The sequence below is a fragment of the Heliangelus exortis genome, chromosome 2 (genome assembly GCF_036169615.1).
Source record: "Heliangelus exortis chromosome 2, bHelExo1.hap1, whole genome shotgun sequence".
NCBI lineage: Eukaryota > Metazoa > Chordata > Aves > Apodiformes > Trochilidae > Heliangelus > Heliangelus exortis.
Genome location: NC_092423.1, coordinates 55,664,742 through 55,686,056, shown reverse-complemented (window position 1 = coordinate 55,686,056; position 21,315 = coordinate 55,664,742). Strand labels below are relative to the sequence as shown.

The 21,315-nt window shown below is 38.8% G+C and overlaps 1 protein-coding gene across 1 annotated transcript in view; it reads right to left on the bottom strand.

Moving 5' to 3' along the window:
* CNTNAP2 (contactin associated protein 2) overlaps positions 1–21,315 on the bottom strand; it is an 830,415-nt gene that overhangs the window by 112,639 nt on the left and 696,461 nt on the right. Inside the window, exon 14 of the mRNA XM_071736230.1 lies at positions 14,878–15,034. Within this exon, the coding sequence (XP_071592331.1) occupies positions 14,878–15,034 (157 nt within the window). The remainder of the gene's footprint in view (positions 1–14,877; positions 15,035–21,315) is intronic.

The window sequence follows — 21,315 nt, the reverse complement described above, 5'->3', positions numbered from 1 at the left end:
AAGTAGTCTTTGTTTAGAAATTATAAAAGATCAAATAGATTGCATTAAATTACATAATATACCAACATCATATTCACAAATAGCCCTACTAAAAGAATGATGAATAAATTTAGCATACCTTCAATGACAATGAACCATACAAAAGAAACACTGGAAATTGTATTTAGCAGAAGTCACTTAAGTTACTTTCAGTAACTTCAAACCTTCTTTGAAGAAGACTTACTGCACCCAGAAAATGTCAGTAAAATCTGGTTGTATAAACACCTACCATTGCTTTCACCAGCTCTTCATGTAGTGTTAATCCTTATATCACTACTATGTGTATACCTCATACAACACTGAAACCAAACTACGCTTCACACAAAGGCAACCATGGGGAACATAAGGCTGCTGTGATTTAGCTCACCTCTTCTGTTGCTGGTATAGCAGTGACACTAAATATCTTGGGGAAAAAAATCTGCATTGATCACAACTTGGAAGACAGTGCTTGATTACGCCACAAAATCTCCTTCAAACGAGTTGATTCTGTTTTCTGAATTTTTAATGGCAAGCATTTTTCATGCTTATCCTCTTCCTTGTCTTTTTATGCCAAACTATTTTTTCATTTGGGCTTACTTACTCTTTACATAGCTGATATTTGAGACTTTCTAGACTTACTTTCAGGCTTCTGTAAAACAGAGTTTGTTAGTAAGCATAAGGCTGTCTTACATAAAAAATGTTGAATTCAGGTGTGCTGGATTCTGCTCTCTGTATAAAATGAAACTTATCCTACTTATGTGTTATAGGTGACATTTTGGAAGACAGAGGAAAATTACGCTACTTGCTAGATAGACATCACATGGAAAGTAAGCATACCAGCATCCTCCTAAATAATGAGCTATGTAGGTAGACAATAAAGAGAAACAGGATGGGAAAAGAAGTAATGTCATACACTAATAAAAGTAATAATGGAAGAAGAGTTACTATTCAGCTATTATTTCTTTTCTTTAAAGGCCCAAATCATATCTGTACTGATTTTCAAGAAAACTTATTTATCTGAGCCTATTTTTCAGTAAGCTCTTTCTATGCTGACTGACCTTTATTTTAGCAACTACAGTGCCTTATTTTTTTGTTTCTATAATCAGTGCTCCTTCTTGAAATACTCTATTTTTATGGTACTGTGCAGGGTTCACTAATTTTCTCCCCTCAGACCTTAGTTTCCCTTCAGACCTTAGAAGTAGCTATCACATTGTGCTTGAACTTTCTCTCCAGTCTCAGTCCCAGAAGATTGCTTCCCATTTTACTTTCATGGGTGTGCAGAAGAATGTAAACCTGCAATAATGATGCTTTTTCAAAGGGGCACTTATCCCAGCAGCACAGAAGAGCAGTTTCCTTTAGTTTTTAAAATGGACTATACAGATACAGCTTGACCATCTGTAGTTCCTTAGAGTTTCTTAATCTACAGCTGTTCGGAGGTCGATTCAGTGATCTCACAAATTTTTTTTTAAATGCTTATTTAATAGAAAATTATTAGTAAAAGTGGTCTGAAAACAAGATCTGCTTTTACCTAGAAAACCATCTCTCAATATGTTCATGGTCGTTATTGTAATAATTTTCTTTTCTTTTTCTCTTAAATTATTATGGAAATGGTAAGGAGATTGGGAACAAGTAGGCATTTCAAACATCAGGCCATGTCAAAGCCAAATGGAAGAAGAAATTTGTAACAGCCACTGCTAGAAAAAAATAAAATCCAGCAAAAGAACCTTACAGTATTATCTTCAAATTGTGCTATAAACATATTATGAATAATGTTGCTACATCTACTGAGAAAAGAAAGTAGGGTCTTGTTATCATGAAAGGGCTCTAGCTAGAAGAATTAAATATCTCACCATAAAACATATTAGATATACTCCCATTCATCAGAAATAATTATCTTAAACTGAACGTTCCAAGATTTGCAAGAGCATTTAAAATAATGGTGCAGCATAGAGGTAATCACATGTGGGTTTTTTAATTATGCAAACATTTTGCTATAAAGCACAAGCAAAACATGGATACTTGTCACTATCCCTCTGCTTGTAAACACGCAGTTCTGTGTCTGAGAAAGAATTTACTTCAGCTAGGTTTCTCTTTTACTGCTTTTCCTAAAACAAAGATGATCTGGTTTTGCAAGGATATGTAACTTTATCATTTGGTAATTTTCTTTATGTGTAGCCTTTTCATGTTCTATGATACCCTTACGTCTTGTCTCTGTGCATGTATATCCACATACATGTTGCACAGAGGAAATGAGAAAAGAGACTAAACATGGTACTTACGTAAATTTTAAAACATTGTATTCCTGCAACGTGCTTGGCTGTGTCACCTCCAGAGGCAGCTCGGTTCTGCGGGGCTGAAACTAGTGATTCTCTCACTGCATTTACTGACAGCGTTATAAGACAACTTATTGAACCAAGTTTAGGACTTCACTACAGCAAAGGTGTGGAATTGTTGTGGAATATTAGGCAAAATGCATCTTTTAGAAAAATATGTTTTTCCACACTATGATGACTAGAATGCAGAGTTTTTGTTTAAAATTTTGTTGACCAAACTTATACAAGATTTGTGACATATTTATTAGCCAGATCACCTCACTCTTGTTCTGATGGATTTCCATTATTCTTCTTGTTAGCCTTGTTAGCCAACTATCCTTATATTACAGATCACCACTTTTCCCACAACTAAAGACCAAACCAAATTTAGCAGAATTCACCATTCATTCCTTAATCTAACTTCCTAGAGTCATAGAATGATTTGGGTTGAAAAGGACCTTAAAGCCCATATGTTTCAAATCACCCTGACATAAGGAAAAAAATTTCATCATTAGAGTTGTGAAACACTGGCATAAGGTTGTCCAGGTGGAATCTAGAACCTCCATACTTGGAGGTGTTCAGGACTCTAATGACACAGCCCTCAGCCACTCAGTGTCCATTCCATTGTCCCTGTGCACCAGGTCAGACTAGTTAATACCAGCACCACTTTCAGACTGAATTGCTCTGTGATCTGATCCCCCCCCCATGCATATTTATAGATGAGTATAGTGCAAAATCTAACCACCCCCAAAGAGTTATAGAATCATTGAACTGGGTTGGAAGCTCTCTTTAAGCATCTTTAATTTTGATGCCCTGCAGTGAGCAGAAACATCTTTAACTAGATAAGGTTGCTCAAACCCCCGTCAAGCCTAATGTTGATGAAGTCTCCTGGGACGGGGTCTTGATCACATCTCTGTGCAACCTGTTCCAGTGTTTCACTGCTGTCATAGTAAAGAACTTCTTCCCAAGATCTAATCTAAATCTTCCCTCTCTACTTTAAGACCACTGTCCCTCATCCTATTGCTACATGCTCTTGTAAACAGTCCCTCCTCAGATTTCCTGTAGGCCCCCTTCAGGTACTAGAAGGCTGCTATATGGTCTCTCTACAGTCTTCTCCTCTTCTCCAGGCTGAACAATACCAGTCCTCCCTCAGCCTGTCCTCAGAGGGGAGGTGCTCCAGTGCTTTGATTTGGTTTTTTTTGTGGTCCTCCTGTGGGCCTGTTCCAAGAGTTTCACATCCTTCTTGTGTTGAGGGCTCCAGAGCTGGACACAGTACTCCAGGTTAAGTCTCACCACAGCAGTGTAGAGGGGCAAATCAACTCTCTCAGTCTTCTGGCCACAGTTCTTTTGATTGGCCCTGAGAGTGCATTGTTGGCTCATGCCCATCTTTTTGTCCACCAGTATTCCCAAGTTACTTTCTGCGGGGTCGTTTTCTATCACATCATCCCCCAGCCAGTAACGATAATGAGGATTAACGCTACCCCAGTGCAGGACCTCACACTTGGCATTGTTGAACCTCATAAAGTCTGCTTTATGGGCCCACTTCTCCAGCTTTTCCAGGCCTCTTTGGATGACATCCCATTCCTCTGGTATGTCAACCAGACCATTCAACTTAGTGTCATCAGCATCCCACTATCTATGTCACCGATGGAGATATTAAACAGCACTGTCTGAATTGACTTGTCTTTAGCAAAAGTATTTAATAATCTCCTTAGTTCTTCATCTTAGAGTTAGGCATGTCAATGTTTACCATTATTCCAAACAGTTTTTTGCTTTTTGAAATCTGGAAAGATTTCAGAGCAGATGATGACAGTATTTCATGTTTATCCTTTAGGTCTGTTCTGCTTCACAATCACCACACACAGTAATTTAACAGCTATTAGGTCATATTAATAAAGTAAGCTAACAACTGGTATTTATGAGCTTTCTATTAACTTTTGCCATCATCTATCTGCTGTCATGATTAATGGGATTAACATCAGTTGACGTTATCTATTTAGCTGTTTTTTTCACAGTCCACATGAACTCACAGTTTCTGCTTTTAATGTCAGTAATTAAAAATCTCTTGTTCTGTACTTTTTTACTGAATAAAATGGCAGCAGAAGATAATGTCAGTTTTAAGAGCATTATTTGTAAGTGTGCTGTGTGAATCAGGAGTTTGGATTTGATTCCTGGGTGTTACAAAATCCTGTAAACATTTCTGATACAATTTTCTTTCAGGAACAATGGATAAATCTTTCAGATTTGACATAAGATACTTAAATTCATACTGTTTTTCGAAAAGTTTTAACTCAACAGTAAAACTGTTGACTGTTATGACACTTCATGTTGTAATAACTGGTTTTAAGAATGAGATTGTATTTTTAGGGATAGCATTTAAAACATTTCTGTTTCTTAGAAATACAAAATGTAAAATAATCTGCTTTTCCAATGACAACATAATATCTTGCACCATAAACATAGTTTTTTGTATGTGGTGTATTTTTTCTTAATTACATTTTCTAACACTGTCAGTTGATTTTATCTTATCATCTTTATATTTGTCTGCTTGCTTTAAAATCAGCCTTTTCTTAGTTTTCCTTTGAATCCACTTTATCTTTTATGATTAATATAAATAAATATCTATTCACTCAGATACTTGGACTACTTCGAAAAAGGGAACTCTGTAACTTAAACAACAACCTCAACGCAAGAAAGATTTTCTTTCCCTCAATCTACATTTTACGTAATCTTGTAAACAACTTCTACTTGACCATAACCCAAGCAAAATATAGTGGCCCCACCGCTTCCAAAACACCACTGCACTAACTCAAGACAATAACGTAAAGATCTACACATTGTTAGCTATAACAAGCTATTGATTTATATGAATGATTTCTTTCTGGTAGTTGTTTCTTTTCCCCAGAAAAATATGAAAAAAAAGCCATCTGAATCCTGTCAGCAAGCTTGCTAATATAGACACACTTTTAGTTTAAAGAATACATATAGCATCTTACTACCAGTTTAAAGATTACTGAAAGCAACATAAGAAACACTTCTTTACTGTGAGGGTGACAAAGCACTGGAGCAGGCTTCTGAGAAAGGTTGTGGAGTCTCTTTCTCTGGTGACATCCAAAGCCAGCCTGGATAAAATACAGTGTAATGTGCTCTAGACAATCCTGCTTTAGCATGGGGGTCACACGAGATGGTCTTTAGAATTCTTTTCCAAGCCTGATGATTTTGTGATTCTGTGAGAAATGCAGCAAATTACCTTGGACTTTATTTATAGTCTCCATTGCACACTCAAACAGTTCTTACAAACTTAGAGGGATGTCCAGAGATCCTATTTCCTAGCTTTAATAACTTTCATTATTATAATATTGTGTGTGAACAGAAGACAGAGGAAAGAAAAACAGCTGGGGCTGGGACAAAATGTCTAACCATGATTAATTACAGATTAGTAATCTGGAAGGTTTGGGGCATTCATTCATTGTGCAATGTACACACACACACAAAATCCAAAACAAGAAGGAGATATGAATGGTAAATAAGATAAAACCGTAGCTCGTCCATGATATTAGAATAATTTATAGAGTTTAAACTTCTTTTGTGGACTAACTACAGAAAAAAATAGAGTAAACGCAGTTTCTCCCTTTTCTCTTGCTGTTAAAACCATTGCCTTCAAAACTCAATTTGCAGACTTTACAAAAGGTTACAGAATTGCTTTGAGTGTCTATCATACACAATGCAAGCAACCTTCCTCTTTAAGGTAAAATAATGCACTATGCATATAACAACAGGTTCCAGGCAAACAGCGATACTGCATGTGGCTCTTGGGTTTTTTTTTTTTATCTTTTTCGCAGTCAGGTCTTTTGCAGTGCTAAAAATCTTACGCCAGAAATGAGAAAAGGACAAAGAATGAGTCTTCCTCTAAGAGCTGGAGTTTTGCTACTATCTGAATGATGAACTGTCATGATATTTTGATTAGTGGCCCTGAAGAAAATACTGCCATCAAGTCCAGAGCTTGATACAAAAAAAAATTAACTTATGAGCCTCTGGGTTCTCCCCCATGTGTATGACTATTTCTTCTTCTCTCCCATATATATATATATACACACACACATATATATATATATATATATATATATATATATCCTGGAACGCAAAAGATGGACTCCCTTGTGGTTGGTTCAGCTAAAATATGACTTCTAAGCGTAATATCAGCCAAGCATGCACTACAATCCTCATCTACCCTGTAACACAGGTTGTCACAGATTTCAGATGTCTTCTACATAGGATTGCACTGATTTGGAAAAAAAAGTTGAGAGTCCTACAGTTTAAGGAGAAAATACATGAACTCTCTTCAAGAGCTAAGCAGGGCCAAGCACTGATCAAAATACATTTAGCTGATGAGCACTGGGGTATTTCATCTTCATAGCACTGCATGGAGGGCAGAGTCATTACAGTTAAGGAAGAGGAAGACGATGAGGAAATATTTGGCAGCTTTAAGTCCTGCAGTGCACAGTATACTCTGCCCTCACCTGGCAAGGTGTGACAGGTCATTTACTTTTAAGTTAAGACCATGAGCTTTTCATTCAGACTAAAAAATCTGTATGTTTATAGGTAAGACAAAGCAGACATTTTTGTTCTCAGTCACTTGATTTGTCACTTGCATATTAATAATGAAGTTTAATAACAAAGAGCATACAAATATGCTGGGAATTAAATTTTAAATTATTTGTATGATAGAAATAAATCACATATCTGCATTTTCACCTGCTAAGTCACAAGTCTCTCATAAATTTCTTAGAATAGTTCAAAAACTATGGGATGTTTCCAACATTAAGAAGAATATCCAAGGTAGTAATAAATACAGATACTGAAGTCTGATAGATTTTTTTCAGGACTTGTATTGAATCATTCTGTAACTTTAAAATACCTGCATAAGACCAGCTGCCTACGATGGGCTGGAACCCACAGAACACAGAAAAACTTGAACAGCAACACTCAGAAGTAAAGTTTGCAACAGGATGAACACTCTCTTTCGTCTCACAGTAATTTACAGAGCAAATTAATAAACAAGGATAACATCAGATGAAGTGCATGTACACCAATGCACGCAGCATGGGCAACAAACAGGAGGAGCTGGAAGCCATTGTGAGGCAGGAAAGCTATGATGTAGTCGCTATCACAGAAACGTGGTGACTGGAGTGCTGCCATGGGTGGCTACAGGTTCTTCAGAAGGGACAGGCAGGGTAGGAGAGGTGGAGGGGTAGCTGAATATGTTAGAGAGTCTCTTGACTCTGTAGAAATTGAAGTCAGTAATAATAAGGTGCAGTGCCTGTGGGCCAGAATCAGGGGGAAGGCAAACAAGGCTGATATCCTGGTGGGAGTCTGTTACAGACCACCCAATCAGGAGGATGAGTGTGATGAATTATTCTACAAGCAGTTGGCAGATGTTTCAAAATCGTCGTCCCTTGTTCTCGTGGGTGACTTTAACTTGCCAGACATCTGCTGGGAACTCCACACAGCAGACAGGAGGCAGTCTAGGAGATTCCTAGAGTGTATAGAAGATAATTTCCTGCTCCAGCTGGTAAATGAGCCTACCAGGGATGGAGCTCAGCTTGATCTTCTTTTCACAAACAGAGAGGGGCTAGTGGGAGATGTGGTGGTCGGTGGACGTCTGGGACTCAGCGATCATGAAATAATAAAGTTTTCAATACTCAGGGATACAAGGACGGTCATCAATAAAACCTCTACGTTGGACTTCCAGAGGGCAGATTTTGGCCTATTCAGAACACTAGTCCAGAGTATACCCTGGGAAACAGCCAATGAAAACAAAGGGGTCCAGGAGGGATGGATGTACTTCAAAGAGCAAGTTTTGAAAGCACAGGAGCAGGCTGTCCCAGTGTGTCAAAAGGCAAGCTGGTGGGGAAGACTGTTGCATGGGATGAGTCTCGCCGTGGGAGTCAGTCGAGCTAGTGCTGGCTCTTTCGGTATCAGGAGCTAACTTTGATCCGTCCGGCTCTGGAATTCTGCCCGGAAACCACACCTCCCGAACCCGGGCATGTGTGCCTGGGCCAGCCCCAGCTGGGCACAGGCGGGGGGGGCACCGTCTGGGCAGTTGCTGCCTACATTTCCCCCTTTTTTTTTTTTTTTTTTTTTTTTTTTTTTTTTATGGGGGAAAAGATGACAAATACGCGAAGATCTTAGCTGCATGGTGCCTCGTTGTTCAGAGCCGGTGGTACTGGTCTGCAGGGAGAGGTTGGTGAAGACGACGAAGCCGCAGAAGCTGAGGGTTAAAGGCATCATCTGCGAAGCCTGCAGGCTCCTGGAGGTGATCAACAGGATGATGGAGCTGGGCTTTTCCCAGCAGTGTATGGCAGGAGGACCAGAGACAAGGAGCAGGAGTAGAAACATAAAGAGCTTGGGGTTAAGGATTCCCTCGTACAGCCACTTTAGTTTAGGGGCTGCTTTTATCTTCGCAGCCTTCCGTGGGGCCGGGGGCGGCATCAGGGGTAGCTCTCCGCGGCAGCCGGGGGTGCCGCCAGCCGCGGTTTCCGCCCCATCATTTTCCGGTGTTTCGACTTCCTCCAGGGGTGGTGCCGACGGAGTTGCGCTCGGCGCTGTCCCGGGCTCCCCCCCCTCGGGGTGCGGCGCCGATGGAGCTACACTCGGCGCCCTCCCGGGCTCCTCCCCTTCGAAGGGGGGTGCCGAGGGGGTTACTGTGGGCATTTCCTTCAGGGGAAATACCTCGGTTTTTCGTAATGGGGCCGCGGCGGTGGCCATTGCCACTTCTACTTCGGCTTTCAAGCAAGCTAATAGATTGCAAACGGTTCGCCAGGTGTTGTCCGCACCAACAATGTCGCCGTTGGCCTCCTTATAGTGGAAACTTGCCAGCAGGTTGTACGTCTCCCCCCACAGGTCCCAGGCCGTTTCGGGACTCGAGTAGCGGAGGTTTTCCTGCGTTTCCGCCTGGGTTGTAATCTGATTGGCAACGGCGGTGCTGGTAGGTTTGCCCACATAGGAGCCCATCGTCAGATTTACTGATAACGGTGTTGAAGAGAAGAAAAAGTTTCTCTTACCCGAATTTTTCGGGGTATTGGACGGTCTGTAGAGAAGGGTCACTTTCGGACGAAACGCTCGGGGAGACGGTTTAGACTGAAATTAGTGCTCGCATTCTCCACCAGATGTTGCGTGGGATGAGTCTCGCCGTGGGAGTCAGTCGAGCTAGTGCTGGCTCTTTCGGTATCAGGAGCTAACTTTGATCCGTCCGGCTCTGGAATTCTGCCCGGAAACCACACCTCCCGAACCCGGGCATGCGTGCCTGGGCCAGCCCCAGCTGGGCACAGGCGGGGGGGGCACCGTCTGGGCAGTTGCTGCCTACAGAAGACGACTGGTCTGGCTGAACAGGGAGACTTTGAAAGAAATTAGGGTTAAGAAGAGGGCCTACCAATTATGGAAAAAAGGGCTAACTACTCAGGAGGAACTTAGGAATATAGTTAGGTTGTGTAGAAAGAAAATTAGAGAGACAAAGGCACAACTTGAACTGAATCTCGCCACCTCTGTGAAGGATAACAAAAAGTCCTTCTACAGATACATCAATGGCAAAAGGAGAGGCAAGGAAAGCATCCATTCTTTACTGGACATGGGCGGGAATATAGTTGTCAAAGACGAAGAAAAGGCTGAGGTACTTAACACCTTCTTTGCCTCAGTTTTCAACAGTAAGACAGGTTATCCTGAGGACAGCTGGCTTCTGGAGCTTATAGAAGGTGACAAGAATCTAAACAGCCCCCCTGTAATCCAAAAGGAAGCAGTCAATGATCTATTGAACTGATTGGATCCCCACAAGTCTATGGGACCAGATGGGATCCACCCAAGGGTGGAGAGAGAGCTGGCAGAAGAGCTCGCCAAGCCTCTCTCTATCATCTACCAACAGTCCTGGCTCACTGGGGACATCCCAGATGATTGGAAGTTGGCAAATGTCATGCCAATCCACAAAAAGGGCCGGAAGGAGAACCCAGAAAACTACAGGCCCGTCAGTCTGACCTCAGTGCCTGGCAGGGTTATGGAACAGATCATCCTCAGTGTAATCACACAGCACCTGCAGGATGGACAAGGTATTAGACCCAGCCAGCACGGGTTTAGGAAGGGCAGGTCCTGTCTGACCAACCTAATCTCCTTTTATGATCAGGTGACCTGCCTGGTGGATGAGGGGAAGGCTGTGGATGTGGTCTACCTGGACTTCAGCAAGGCCTTTGACACCGTCTCCCAGAGAATACTCCTGCAAAAGCTGTCAACCCATAGCTTGGACAGGGGCACTCTGCGCTGGGTTAGGAACTGGCTGGAGGGCCAGGCCCAGAGAGTGGTGCTGAACGGTGCTGCATTCAGTTGGCAGCCGGTCACCAGTGGTGTCCCCCAGGGGTCAGTGTTGGGCCCAGTTCTGTTTAATATCTTTATTGATGATTTAGATGAGGGGATTGAGTCCATCATCAGCAAATTTGCAGATGACACTAAGCTGGGGGGAAGTGTGGATCAGCTGGAAGGCAAGAGGGCTCTGCAGAGGGACCTTCGCAGACTGGAGAGTTGGGCTGATTCCAACAGGATGAGGTTCAACAAGGCCAAGTGCCAGGTCCTGCTCTTTGGCCACAACAACCACATGCAGCGCTACAGACTGGGGACAGAGTGGTTGGAAAGCAGCCAGACAGAGAGGGACCTTGGAGTTTGGATTGACAGGAAGCTGAATATGAGCCAACAGTGTGCCCAGGTAGCCAAGAAGGCCAATGGCATCCTGGCCTGTATCAGGAACAGTGTGGCCAGCAGGTCCAAGGAAGTGATTCTGCCCCTGTACTCAGCACTAGTGAGGCCACACCTCAAGTCCTGTGTCCAGTTCTGGGCCCCTCAGTTTAGGAAGGATATTGAGGTCCTGGAGCAGGTCCAAAGGAGGGCAACTAGGCTGGTGAAAGGACTCGAGCACAGATCCTATGAGGAGAGGCTGAGGGAGCTGGGGCTGTTCAGCCTGGAGAAGAGGAGGCTCAGAGGAGACCTCATCACTCTCTACAACTACCTGAAAGGAGGTTGTAGCCAGGGGGGAATTGGTCTCTTTTCCCAGGAGGGAACGGACAGGAGGCCGGTCTTAAGTTGTGCCGGGGGAGATTTAGGTTGGACATTAGAAAGAATTTCTTTACCGAGAGGGTTATCAAGCATTGGAATGGGCTGTCCTGCGAAGTGGTGGATTCTCCACCCCTGTAGATATTTAAAAAGAGACTGGATGTGGCACTCAGTGCCATGGTCTGGTAACTGCAGCGGTAGTGGATCAAGGGTTGGACTTCATGATCTCTGAGGTCCCTTCCAACCCAGCCAATTCTATGATTCTATGATTCTATGATCTTGTCATTGCTTTCCCCTCTAACTTTATTTATTACTGCTATCATTGAATGATGAATGAACCTGAAGTTAAATGAGAATCATCTTCATTTTTAGCAGGTTCCTAGAACTCAACCATTTTTACATATGTAGCAAGGTAAATGAGTATGCTCAAGATGCATGAAGCACAGATTCCTGTTTCCTTAGCCTCAGCCATGCTAGTCTTGTATCTTTTTTCAGGATGGAAAATGATTGTAACTGCAAAACACAGCTCTGAATATATAACATCAAGTAAGAATGTGCTATTTTAACAAAGATGAGGCAGATTGCCAGTGATTTCATGTCCACATTTTCTTGTGCTTTCAGCTTTGGAGAAAGCTAGGATTTAGTTGTGTTGTTTGGTCACTGCTGTGAGTCACAAACATCAAGGGAAATATTATCTTTAATATCAATGAGTGGGATGACAACTAAACATTAGGTGGTATCAGTTTGTTATAAAAAGATAATAATCCAGTCCCAAAGATAAGTAATGCAGGAAGAAAAGAAGAAAAAAGAGAAGAAATGTTTTTAAGTCTCATGATACACTGAATCTCCAGACTCCTAGTGTCCTCAACCTATATTGCTTCAGGCTGGAAATCCGTCAGGTCCCAGGAGCAACATATGTACAGCTGTTGTCAGTTCTTGGATGGAACACCACTAAAGGAGAAGACTAATGTAGGTGGTCCTGGGTTTGCCTTCTGCTGGACTAGAACTGCCAGCTGTATGCTATACATTCACAATACTATATAAACATAGGGATAGTTCCAAGACAGCAGGTACTGTCCTTCATAGTCTACATAAAACAAGCAGACTGGTCATTTATTGTCCAAGAGATGCTATGCCCTTTATCTGCCCCCAAAGTAACTTTTAAATCACTCACATGCATCTTACTTACTCATTTATGGTAGCATGAACACTGAGGAAAAAAACTAGCCCTTTTGTGTTTCTCTATAGAGCCCTTTTTGACCTTTTCCCCTACTACAGTAGTTTTAATAACCAGTCTGTAATAAGTAGAAATTAACTTCCTGGCTTCTAGGTATCTGTAAGTTTCAGCTCAAATCTATCAATCATTTGGAAAAAAATTACTACCAGCTGTATCAAATCTAACTTTTACTGGGGTTTGAATGCTTGACATTCTTTAGTCCTCTTCAGATTTTTATTCTGTGCCAGAACATACTGACACAGTGCTAAATTTTGATTGACTGGAATTATCATAACTATAGGTGCCAATGTCAATATACAGAGGAACTCTAAAAGGCTACCCTAAAACCAACAAAAAGATTGTCTGGATTTACAAGAAAAACAGCCATGTGAAGTAATTCAAGTTGCAAACTAGATTTCACCACCATCACGCAAAACAAATTTATTTCTAAAGCATAAATAAAAAAAAAAGTTTTGATATTTCCACTTTTAAGTGGTGAACAGATATAATTACTGCACACAGTTACAACACAAAGCACACCTACTATTTGTGTTTTCTGATATATAATTTCAAAGATAATCATAAGGTCTGTAAATATGTTGCATTACTGTTTACAAAGTTTTGTGTTCGAATTCCTCAAAATTTCCTAGAAATTGAGGTTCATCGGCTACCAAATGCCAGGCAAATGATCAGTACATGATGAATATTACTACATAATTTTCTGGGGTTTGTGGGCTTTTTGTTTTGTTTTGTTTCTTTTCTGGCTTCATGTAATACAAACCAGCATGTTTTCTTGTTAAATATAGGCCTCTGTATTTTAGCAAAAACGTCTGTTTTAACAGGTACTTCTTAAAAATACAGTTACATTATATAAATACTTGAGCTTTGTATACAATCAATCTGTCTGAGTAAATTGGAATTTTTTCATATACATATATACATATATACATATATACATATATACATATATACATATATACATATATACATATATACATATATACACATATACATATATACATATATATATATATAGTAAATTTATAGTCATGCATGTGCCTCCTTGTAAATTGTATAGTCCTTTTAGGTATATTTATATTTGATCCCAGTTGCTTCTTGAGATTTCTCTACATAATGCTATAAATACTAGGCAAATTTAATCAATTAGAGCCAATGCTGGGTTCTCCTTTTGTGCTTCAGTTTGTGCTTGTTGTTAATGGAAAATGTGTTCATCAAAGTACGGTTCCAGTTGGTCACTGAACATTGCATACCAGGTAAAATATGATGCTGCCAGTTATGAGAAAAGAGTTAAAGCTTACGAAGAAAGTTAAAGCTTACAAATAAAGCATTCTCAGAGCACAGAGGGTTTCCCACAAAATGATGGTGATCTTTATGTAGTAGCTTCATTGTTAGAGTGTTTATGGGGAATATCACAGATGCAGGTTTAATTCTCTTTTCTGACTCAAGGGATTTAAACCTACGGCGATTATCTCACAGCAAACTGCCCATTTCCAGGCTGGAAAATACTCTGGAGCAGGACTTCCTCAGTCTCTCTGTTAAGCTTGCCCCACCTGATATGAACCAATAACCATATATTAATAGAAAAAACTACAATTAGTTCTCACTGTCTCAGCCTGAATGGGCTATATGTTTGTACTGTCAACCAACAGGGCAACAAATATTTAATTCTGTCATGTGAAGTGCAATAGTTTCCTCTGAAAAGCAGAGCATCGTTCTGTAATATTCTTTCATTCCAATTCTCAACACATTTTTCTGATGAAAAGACGGATAATGAGGGCTGGAGTCATTAGACGAGTTATTTGAACTCCCATTTCTCACATTCAACAGGCAAATGTAGGCAGTTTTCTCATTTTTTATTACAAAAAGAAATAAAATTAATTACTGTATTGTAATACTGTTCAATATAAATTTGCATGGGAAGCCAAAATGGTATTTTGGATTGTTATAACTATTAGGACTGGGAATCTTTTCTATAGCTCAGTGGGCTTGAAAACATCATTGTACTCCTTTATGTGTGACAGTTACAGACATTATAAACAAAAAAGAAATTAAGAGATGGGTAGACACCTGGCAGTAAGAAGTATCATAAGGTTTTTTTTTTGCCTTCAATCTTTGGTAGGAAATAAAATATATAAATAAACAACATTTAGAATTATGGCAATAGTTGTAAAAGTTAAGACAACCTGCTCATTCTCACCTTGTCTTTTTGTAACCACTCACCATTGCTTATAGTCAGCATCACAGTTACAGTAGTACTTTGGATCAGTACAGTTGCGTTCGATGCCACAGGCACATTTTTGAATGCCAGGTCCCGATCCACCCCAATAGTAATGCTTCTCATTGGCTTTTCCAACCCACCAGGTATATGGATTCCCTTCTGCAAGGAATGAAAATGCAAGGTTATAACGCATCAAAGAAGTACCGCTCAATAATTGATTAACTGGGCTCAGATGTTTAATATGTGAATGTTAACAACACACAGATGGAGAGCCATCCCACATTTCTGACAAATAAGCAATTCAGAGGACCTTGCCAAGTAAACAAGACACATTTTATTTTCTGTACTAGTGCAATTTACAATGATTTAAATTAATTATTATTATTTTTTAATCTTGTATGCTCTTTGTTTAGATTTTTAACTGTTGTCAATTCATATAATGAAAATATGTGGGCAGGTTCCATAATTATTTTCAATTATTGTCAATTAAGGTATCAGAGGCATTATACAATATTTGACCACAAATACTTCATAGAAAGATGCATTCATTCATTCATTTTAATTTTCTTTGTCTCTTTTTTTTCTTTTTCTTTTAATAATAGCATTAATTGGAAATTAATCTGTCTTCACTGGAAAATAAACATGCTCATTATTCTGTCATCAGCTAGTCCAAAATAAAGCATAAAGAGACATAATCAAACAGCAAAAGCATCTTACAATTTAAAACAATGTATTAATTTTTTTTTTTTTTAGTAAAGGTCATCTGAACTTTAGTATAATCATATTTTTTGTCACTGGGTTTGTAACCTAACATTTTCACAAACTGCTTCAAGTTTATTTCTAATGTTTTTGGACTCACTAAACCTCTTATGTGCAAATAAATAAATAACTCTCCTCTTGTCTAATTTGTAACTTGGAAAAATGCCCTTAATGAAAAGTTTCTTTTTATTCTTCCAGTTCAGCAATATATGAGCTAACCTTCAAATCTATGCAAACAATCAGTCTCAATGTCCTTATCTTAGCGATTTCTCAAATTTAGTAAACACAACTTTATTCAACCTAGAAATATGTTTCTTTAAAATGTTTTTTTTCCTCTCATTTAGCCTGATGCCATTTTTATCTCATTGGATCAAATGAAACTATTTGTATACAATTCATTATTTATAAAGTTTAGAAATAAAACCCTACATAACAGATACTCTACTTTTCATCCTTTGCTGTTTGTTCATCTGACTTATACATATCCAAAATCCATAACCATAATCCTAAATATAGCCCTTTCACAATTAGATTTGATTATATAGATCACAAATCTACTCATCTCAGACAAAGGTTGGAAGTATTCTACATAGAACTCTTACTGTAAATCAAAATCCAGAGATAGAAAGGGCAACCAACTATCTGCAGACATGTTATAAACAACCAAAACCCAGAAAGAATGTCTCAGGTATACTTCACAATATGATCATTTAGGTTTAGTGTTAATATGATGACTATGGTGATAAAGTGACCTGATTCTAGAGTTTAAATTGGTTATTTTAGCTTCTGTGACTTGATTATCATAGAACTAAGTGCTGTAAGAAGCAATGTGAATGCTGCTGCAGCAGCATTTCTAAGTTGCAATATAATCTATCTGATTTGAGAGTACATAGTCCAAAATATTATTTAATAAGCATGTAAAAGTACATGTTGTCTTTCCACAGCGTATGACAGAATCACATATTGGTACAAAACCCAATGACAGCTTTAATTACATTTGAAGCGCCTATGGTAATTTTTTTTTCTCATCTTTGAAGTTAGTTTTTATGACATTGTGGAAATTTGAATTTTATTCAAAATTCTCTTTGTTTACACCTTTCCTGTCAAGTGAAAGATTGCACAATTAAGTCAGCAAGCACTTTATTGGGAAGCAAAAATGCTAATTAAAGCACCAGCAGAAAATAAATTACTTAGAATTGTCAAAAAGAAGATTAATAATTCAGGAACAGGTAGAAATTATTAAGGCAGATGAAAGTGAGATCAGAATTACAGCCTACAGTGACAGGTGTCACAGACTACTATGACAGACACAAGAAGGAGATTTTAAAACTAATGTAAGTGACAAATGGCATACAGTTTTAAACCCAGAATATATTCTAGCACAGACAGAGCCATTTTTCACACCTATTGTTTCTAGTGTGTATGTACACTAGCTAGGGATCTGGCTCCATTAGAATGTGTGCTTGTTCATTCTGAAGACCTACCTGCAAGCTTAAGAAAAAAAATGAATTTAAGATACTACCATGCATGAATAAATTTCCAGAAAGGTGAAAGAGGGGATGAATGATGTTAGGGGGGTTGCAGTCGGCACATATTTTCTTAGACATCCCCACACCCAGTAATTCCAGAACTGCCCCTGGGAACACCACCAAAAGTTTGCCCTGCGTCTTGTGCTAGGACTTGCAAGAGAGGGGTCTTTAGTACACAGCTCTCATTAGCTGGCTACCATGTAGTGGGGCAGACTTCACATTAGGACAAAACTCCACGCAGTGGAATAGGATGAGCCTCACATCAGAGGCTCATCACATCCTGCAGCACAGTGGTCCATACAAGAGACTCCCAATCTCCTTGACAGGCTATAGTTAATAAAAGAAAAAGGTGGGGAGGTACTGTTGTGTCCCTTCTGCACTTTGAGAATAGCTCCTTGTGGCCATCCTGTCTTACATCAGCCAAGAAGAAAAAGAGCAGCATTTTGTCTAACATTCATAAACTCCAAATCAGAAATGCTATGCATCTCTATTTCAGACACTATGACTGGGCATAACAAACATTATTGGAAAGACTAAAAAAAAGGTGGAAAAGAAAGATTAGAAGGGAGAAGGATGTGTTATGTGTGTAAAAGGTATCTAGAAATAGGATCACTTTTCCCCTCTCGCATTTCACCCTCTTTTATACCCCTATCCTTTGGAGAATACGAATCCTCCTGCTTTTCAGCACTTTACTTATTTTGCCTGCTTTGGAAGCTACTGCAAAAGGCTAATGCAAATAAAAATAGTAGTGTAATCCAACGTGAAGGCTGACCATTAATAGATATAACTTTAAGCACCAGACTATTTTATTATACATTAATATTCAGATAGAATATCAATACTATTGGTCTTCTGGCATTAAAAGTGTATAAACTCAGTTTAAGGACAAATAACAGTAGAGGAAAAACTTAGACAGAAAATTTGTCAAGTACATTGAGATGACAAGTAATGCCAGAAGATTTTCCTTATGAACTTGAATTTACGTTTTATTACCATAGGAGCCTTTTTGTTGTGGTTATTGATTGCCTTTTTTTCCTCCAAAGATTTTGTGGACTAATAGCATCATGGGAAGGAGCAGGAGAGGTACTCTCTATCTGTCTTGGGATTTTGGTTAGAAGCAAGTTTTCATGAAGAAATGAAGGTATGAGAACAGTCTTCTAAGGGCAAAATGGTTCACCTTATTTTAATGGGGCATGTAGACATAGAAGTATGGCCAGAATGTCAGATTCAAACCATATTTCTAGCAATTCAGACCCCACTCTCTCTCACACACACACAAGTCTTCAGCATTTACATGCAATACAGCTAACAGTGGTTACAATGGCTCTGCAGTGATGGACTTTACTAAACTCAATGTAAAATACGAATTCTTATTTAAATATACATACAATGTTAGTCCAGATTTTCGCTTATTAAATCAAGGCATGTAAAAAATCTAATAATCAGAGTTTTCTATCAGTAAGTCCTCCCCTTCTACAGAATATTCAGAAAAATGTAAAGGACTAAGGAAACTTCTTTGTATTCTCACAGATCTCTGGGTGTCATAAAAAAGCAATTCCTTCTTCACCTTATACGTGTATCAGTGTGTGAACCATTTCATTTAATTTAAAAACATATCAAACCAAAGTTAATGTAATATGAATAGAACTCTTAAGAATCAATAATATATTTATTTCTAACACAGCTGAACAGTCTCTCAAAGTATATAATTTTTGAAAGCACATTTTATACTCTACTGAGCAGTTAAAAAAATCAATTGGCTTTATTATTTTTAATGCAATGAATTTAAAAAATGGTGTTACTTTCAACTTTTTAGGGATGTTTTTTCAAAGGTGTTCAGTACCAGTAACAGAAGCCACAATACCGAAAGAATTCAGATTAGGGAACTGAATGAAGTGGGCAGATACTCCATGATGCTCTACATTTAGTACTCTCCATTCACAATACAGCACTCAGATGATGACTGTATTTATTTGTAAACTACCTCAACAGGCTAAATGCATCTCCTTCCAGCAGCATTTTTTTCTCCAGATTCTTAATTCTTTCTTCATTAAAAGACAGCACTTTTTTTCTAAAAGGATCTGCAATGCCTGGCTGACTCCCACAGCTACTGAAGGAAGACTGGAAATGTGTTGCTTCTGCTCAAACACAGGAGGTTGTTCTCCACTTCATCAGTTACTAGTATGCACCTTTTCCAACTTCTGGGAACAAAGGAGCAATTGTACAAGTCTCTTTCCTTGGTTTCCCATGCTAGCTCTTTCCATTCCTAGCACTTTATTTGGGGAATAATAGCAACAAAAATTAATATTGGCAACACTGATAAGAATGTAGCCTGTCTCTCCCAGAATTCTGTGCCTGACATGTGCAATGACAAGCAATATTTAGAGAAAAGATTGGAGTTTGGCTATTACTCGTGGTTGATTATCTTTGCACTCCCTCAGCATCCATTCACTGCATTAAGGATACTAGGAGGTATATTTCTCCCTTTTCCTGTTAGTGTCTGTTTATAGATCAACTGCCCATGAATTTTCCCAATTCCTTTCTGAACCTGTATATTCTGCATCTGCATCCTCCTGTGGTGAATCAAAGCAAGCTACAACTTGCCCTGGATAATGAACTTCTGCTTCTGCTTGTCAGCAAATTTTCCTGACCTCTATCTGGTCTTTAAAATCAAAGAGAATGGTATAAAGAAAGGCTAAGAAAACTTTTAAACTAGAGACAATGGCTCAGAACCTCTGAAAAACAACGTGCTCAAAAACTGTTCACTGGGGACCTTGGTTGATATTGTTAACTATGTTTAGCTGATCCCCTGCAAGAAATTAGGTGTTAGTTAAATTGACTGGATAGCTTTAAACTGAACTTTTCCTTTTTTTTTTTTTTTTAATAAAAAAGGAACCATAATATTATATATTCCCTAATAAATAGTAGAGAATATTAACAATTATCCCACTATATGTATAATTTTTATTATTTTCAGAAAAGATGCTTCTGTTGAGTTCTTTGTTAATGGAATAGATTAAAATAGGTTGAATTGCCCAGTTCCTGTTATTGGCAGAATGGGCCCAAAGATGCCTTTCAAAAATGTATTACAATAGGTCAAAATGAAAGCTATTTCCCTAGCATAATATACTATGATGAAATTAAAGACAAAAACCTCAAAAAAAGACAATCTGCACATGTGAAAAGGCAGGTGTGATTCTTCTGGTTTTGAGTGAAATACATTCTTTACACATTCATTCTACCTTAAGCTACACTGAAACATTCAGTACGTTTAGCCTCACACAAGAGTAGCTTGATATTAGGACGTGGTTCATTAGATTCAGTGCAGGCATTCTATCAGATATTGAAGAAATAGGCACTGAAAGAATAATTTTTTAACTGAAAAGTTCAGCATGCTAATACAGCTGTGCCCTACATGGTGTTCATCTTGTTTCTTATTTCAATCTTTTTTCCTTGCACCATCAGAAGTACCTATTCCATTCAGGTCAAAATATTTCTGTGAATACTGTGAGCCATTTATCTTAATTTCTGAAGACTTGGTATTTTGAAAAAAATAAGCAAATATGGTTTATTTTATTCATGCATTAAGTATACCCACATTTCCCAATCTAGGATTCTTAAAGTCTAGGGTGTTAAAGCTGTGTGGGCTTTGCTGACCTAGTTAATTGTGTGCTGAATTTATTTTGCTCATCTTCATTGTTATGTATATTCTTAGGACTAATACGAAGATGATTAGACACTATGCAGGTTTGCTTCCACTGCCTTATGTCACAGAAGTGTTCAACTAGACTGAACAAGCAACTGCTGAGGGGTTTCATGGCAACAGCAGAAACTCCTAATTGAAGATGCTCAACTGTACAGCAGATTCTGCTCCTGCTTGTATCCTAGGCAAATTGAGAGTTGTGTCAGTTTAAGTAACCACCCAGAAGGCCAAATTATTTGAATCTGAGAAAATAGAGTTGAGAGAAGACTCTGGCTGGCTCGTCCCATTTTCAGATTTCAGTGAAAGTATCTGTGGTTCAGAGACATTTTATCTTAATGATTCCTTAAGTGAACTTTCTAAGATAAAATACCTGTTCATATGTATTGAGGTAGTTTTTCTTTTAACTAATTTTTTTCCCATTTTTTTCAGGAATACTGCTTGCTCTCTGC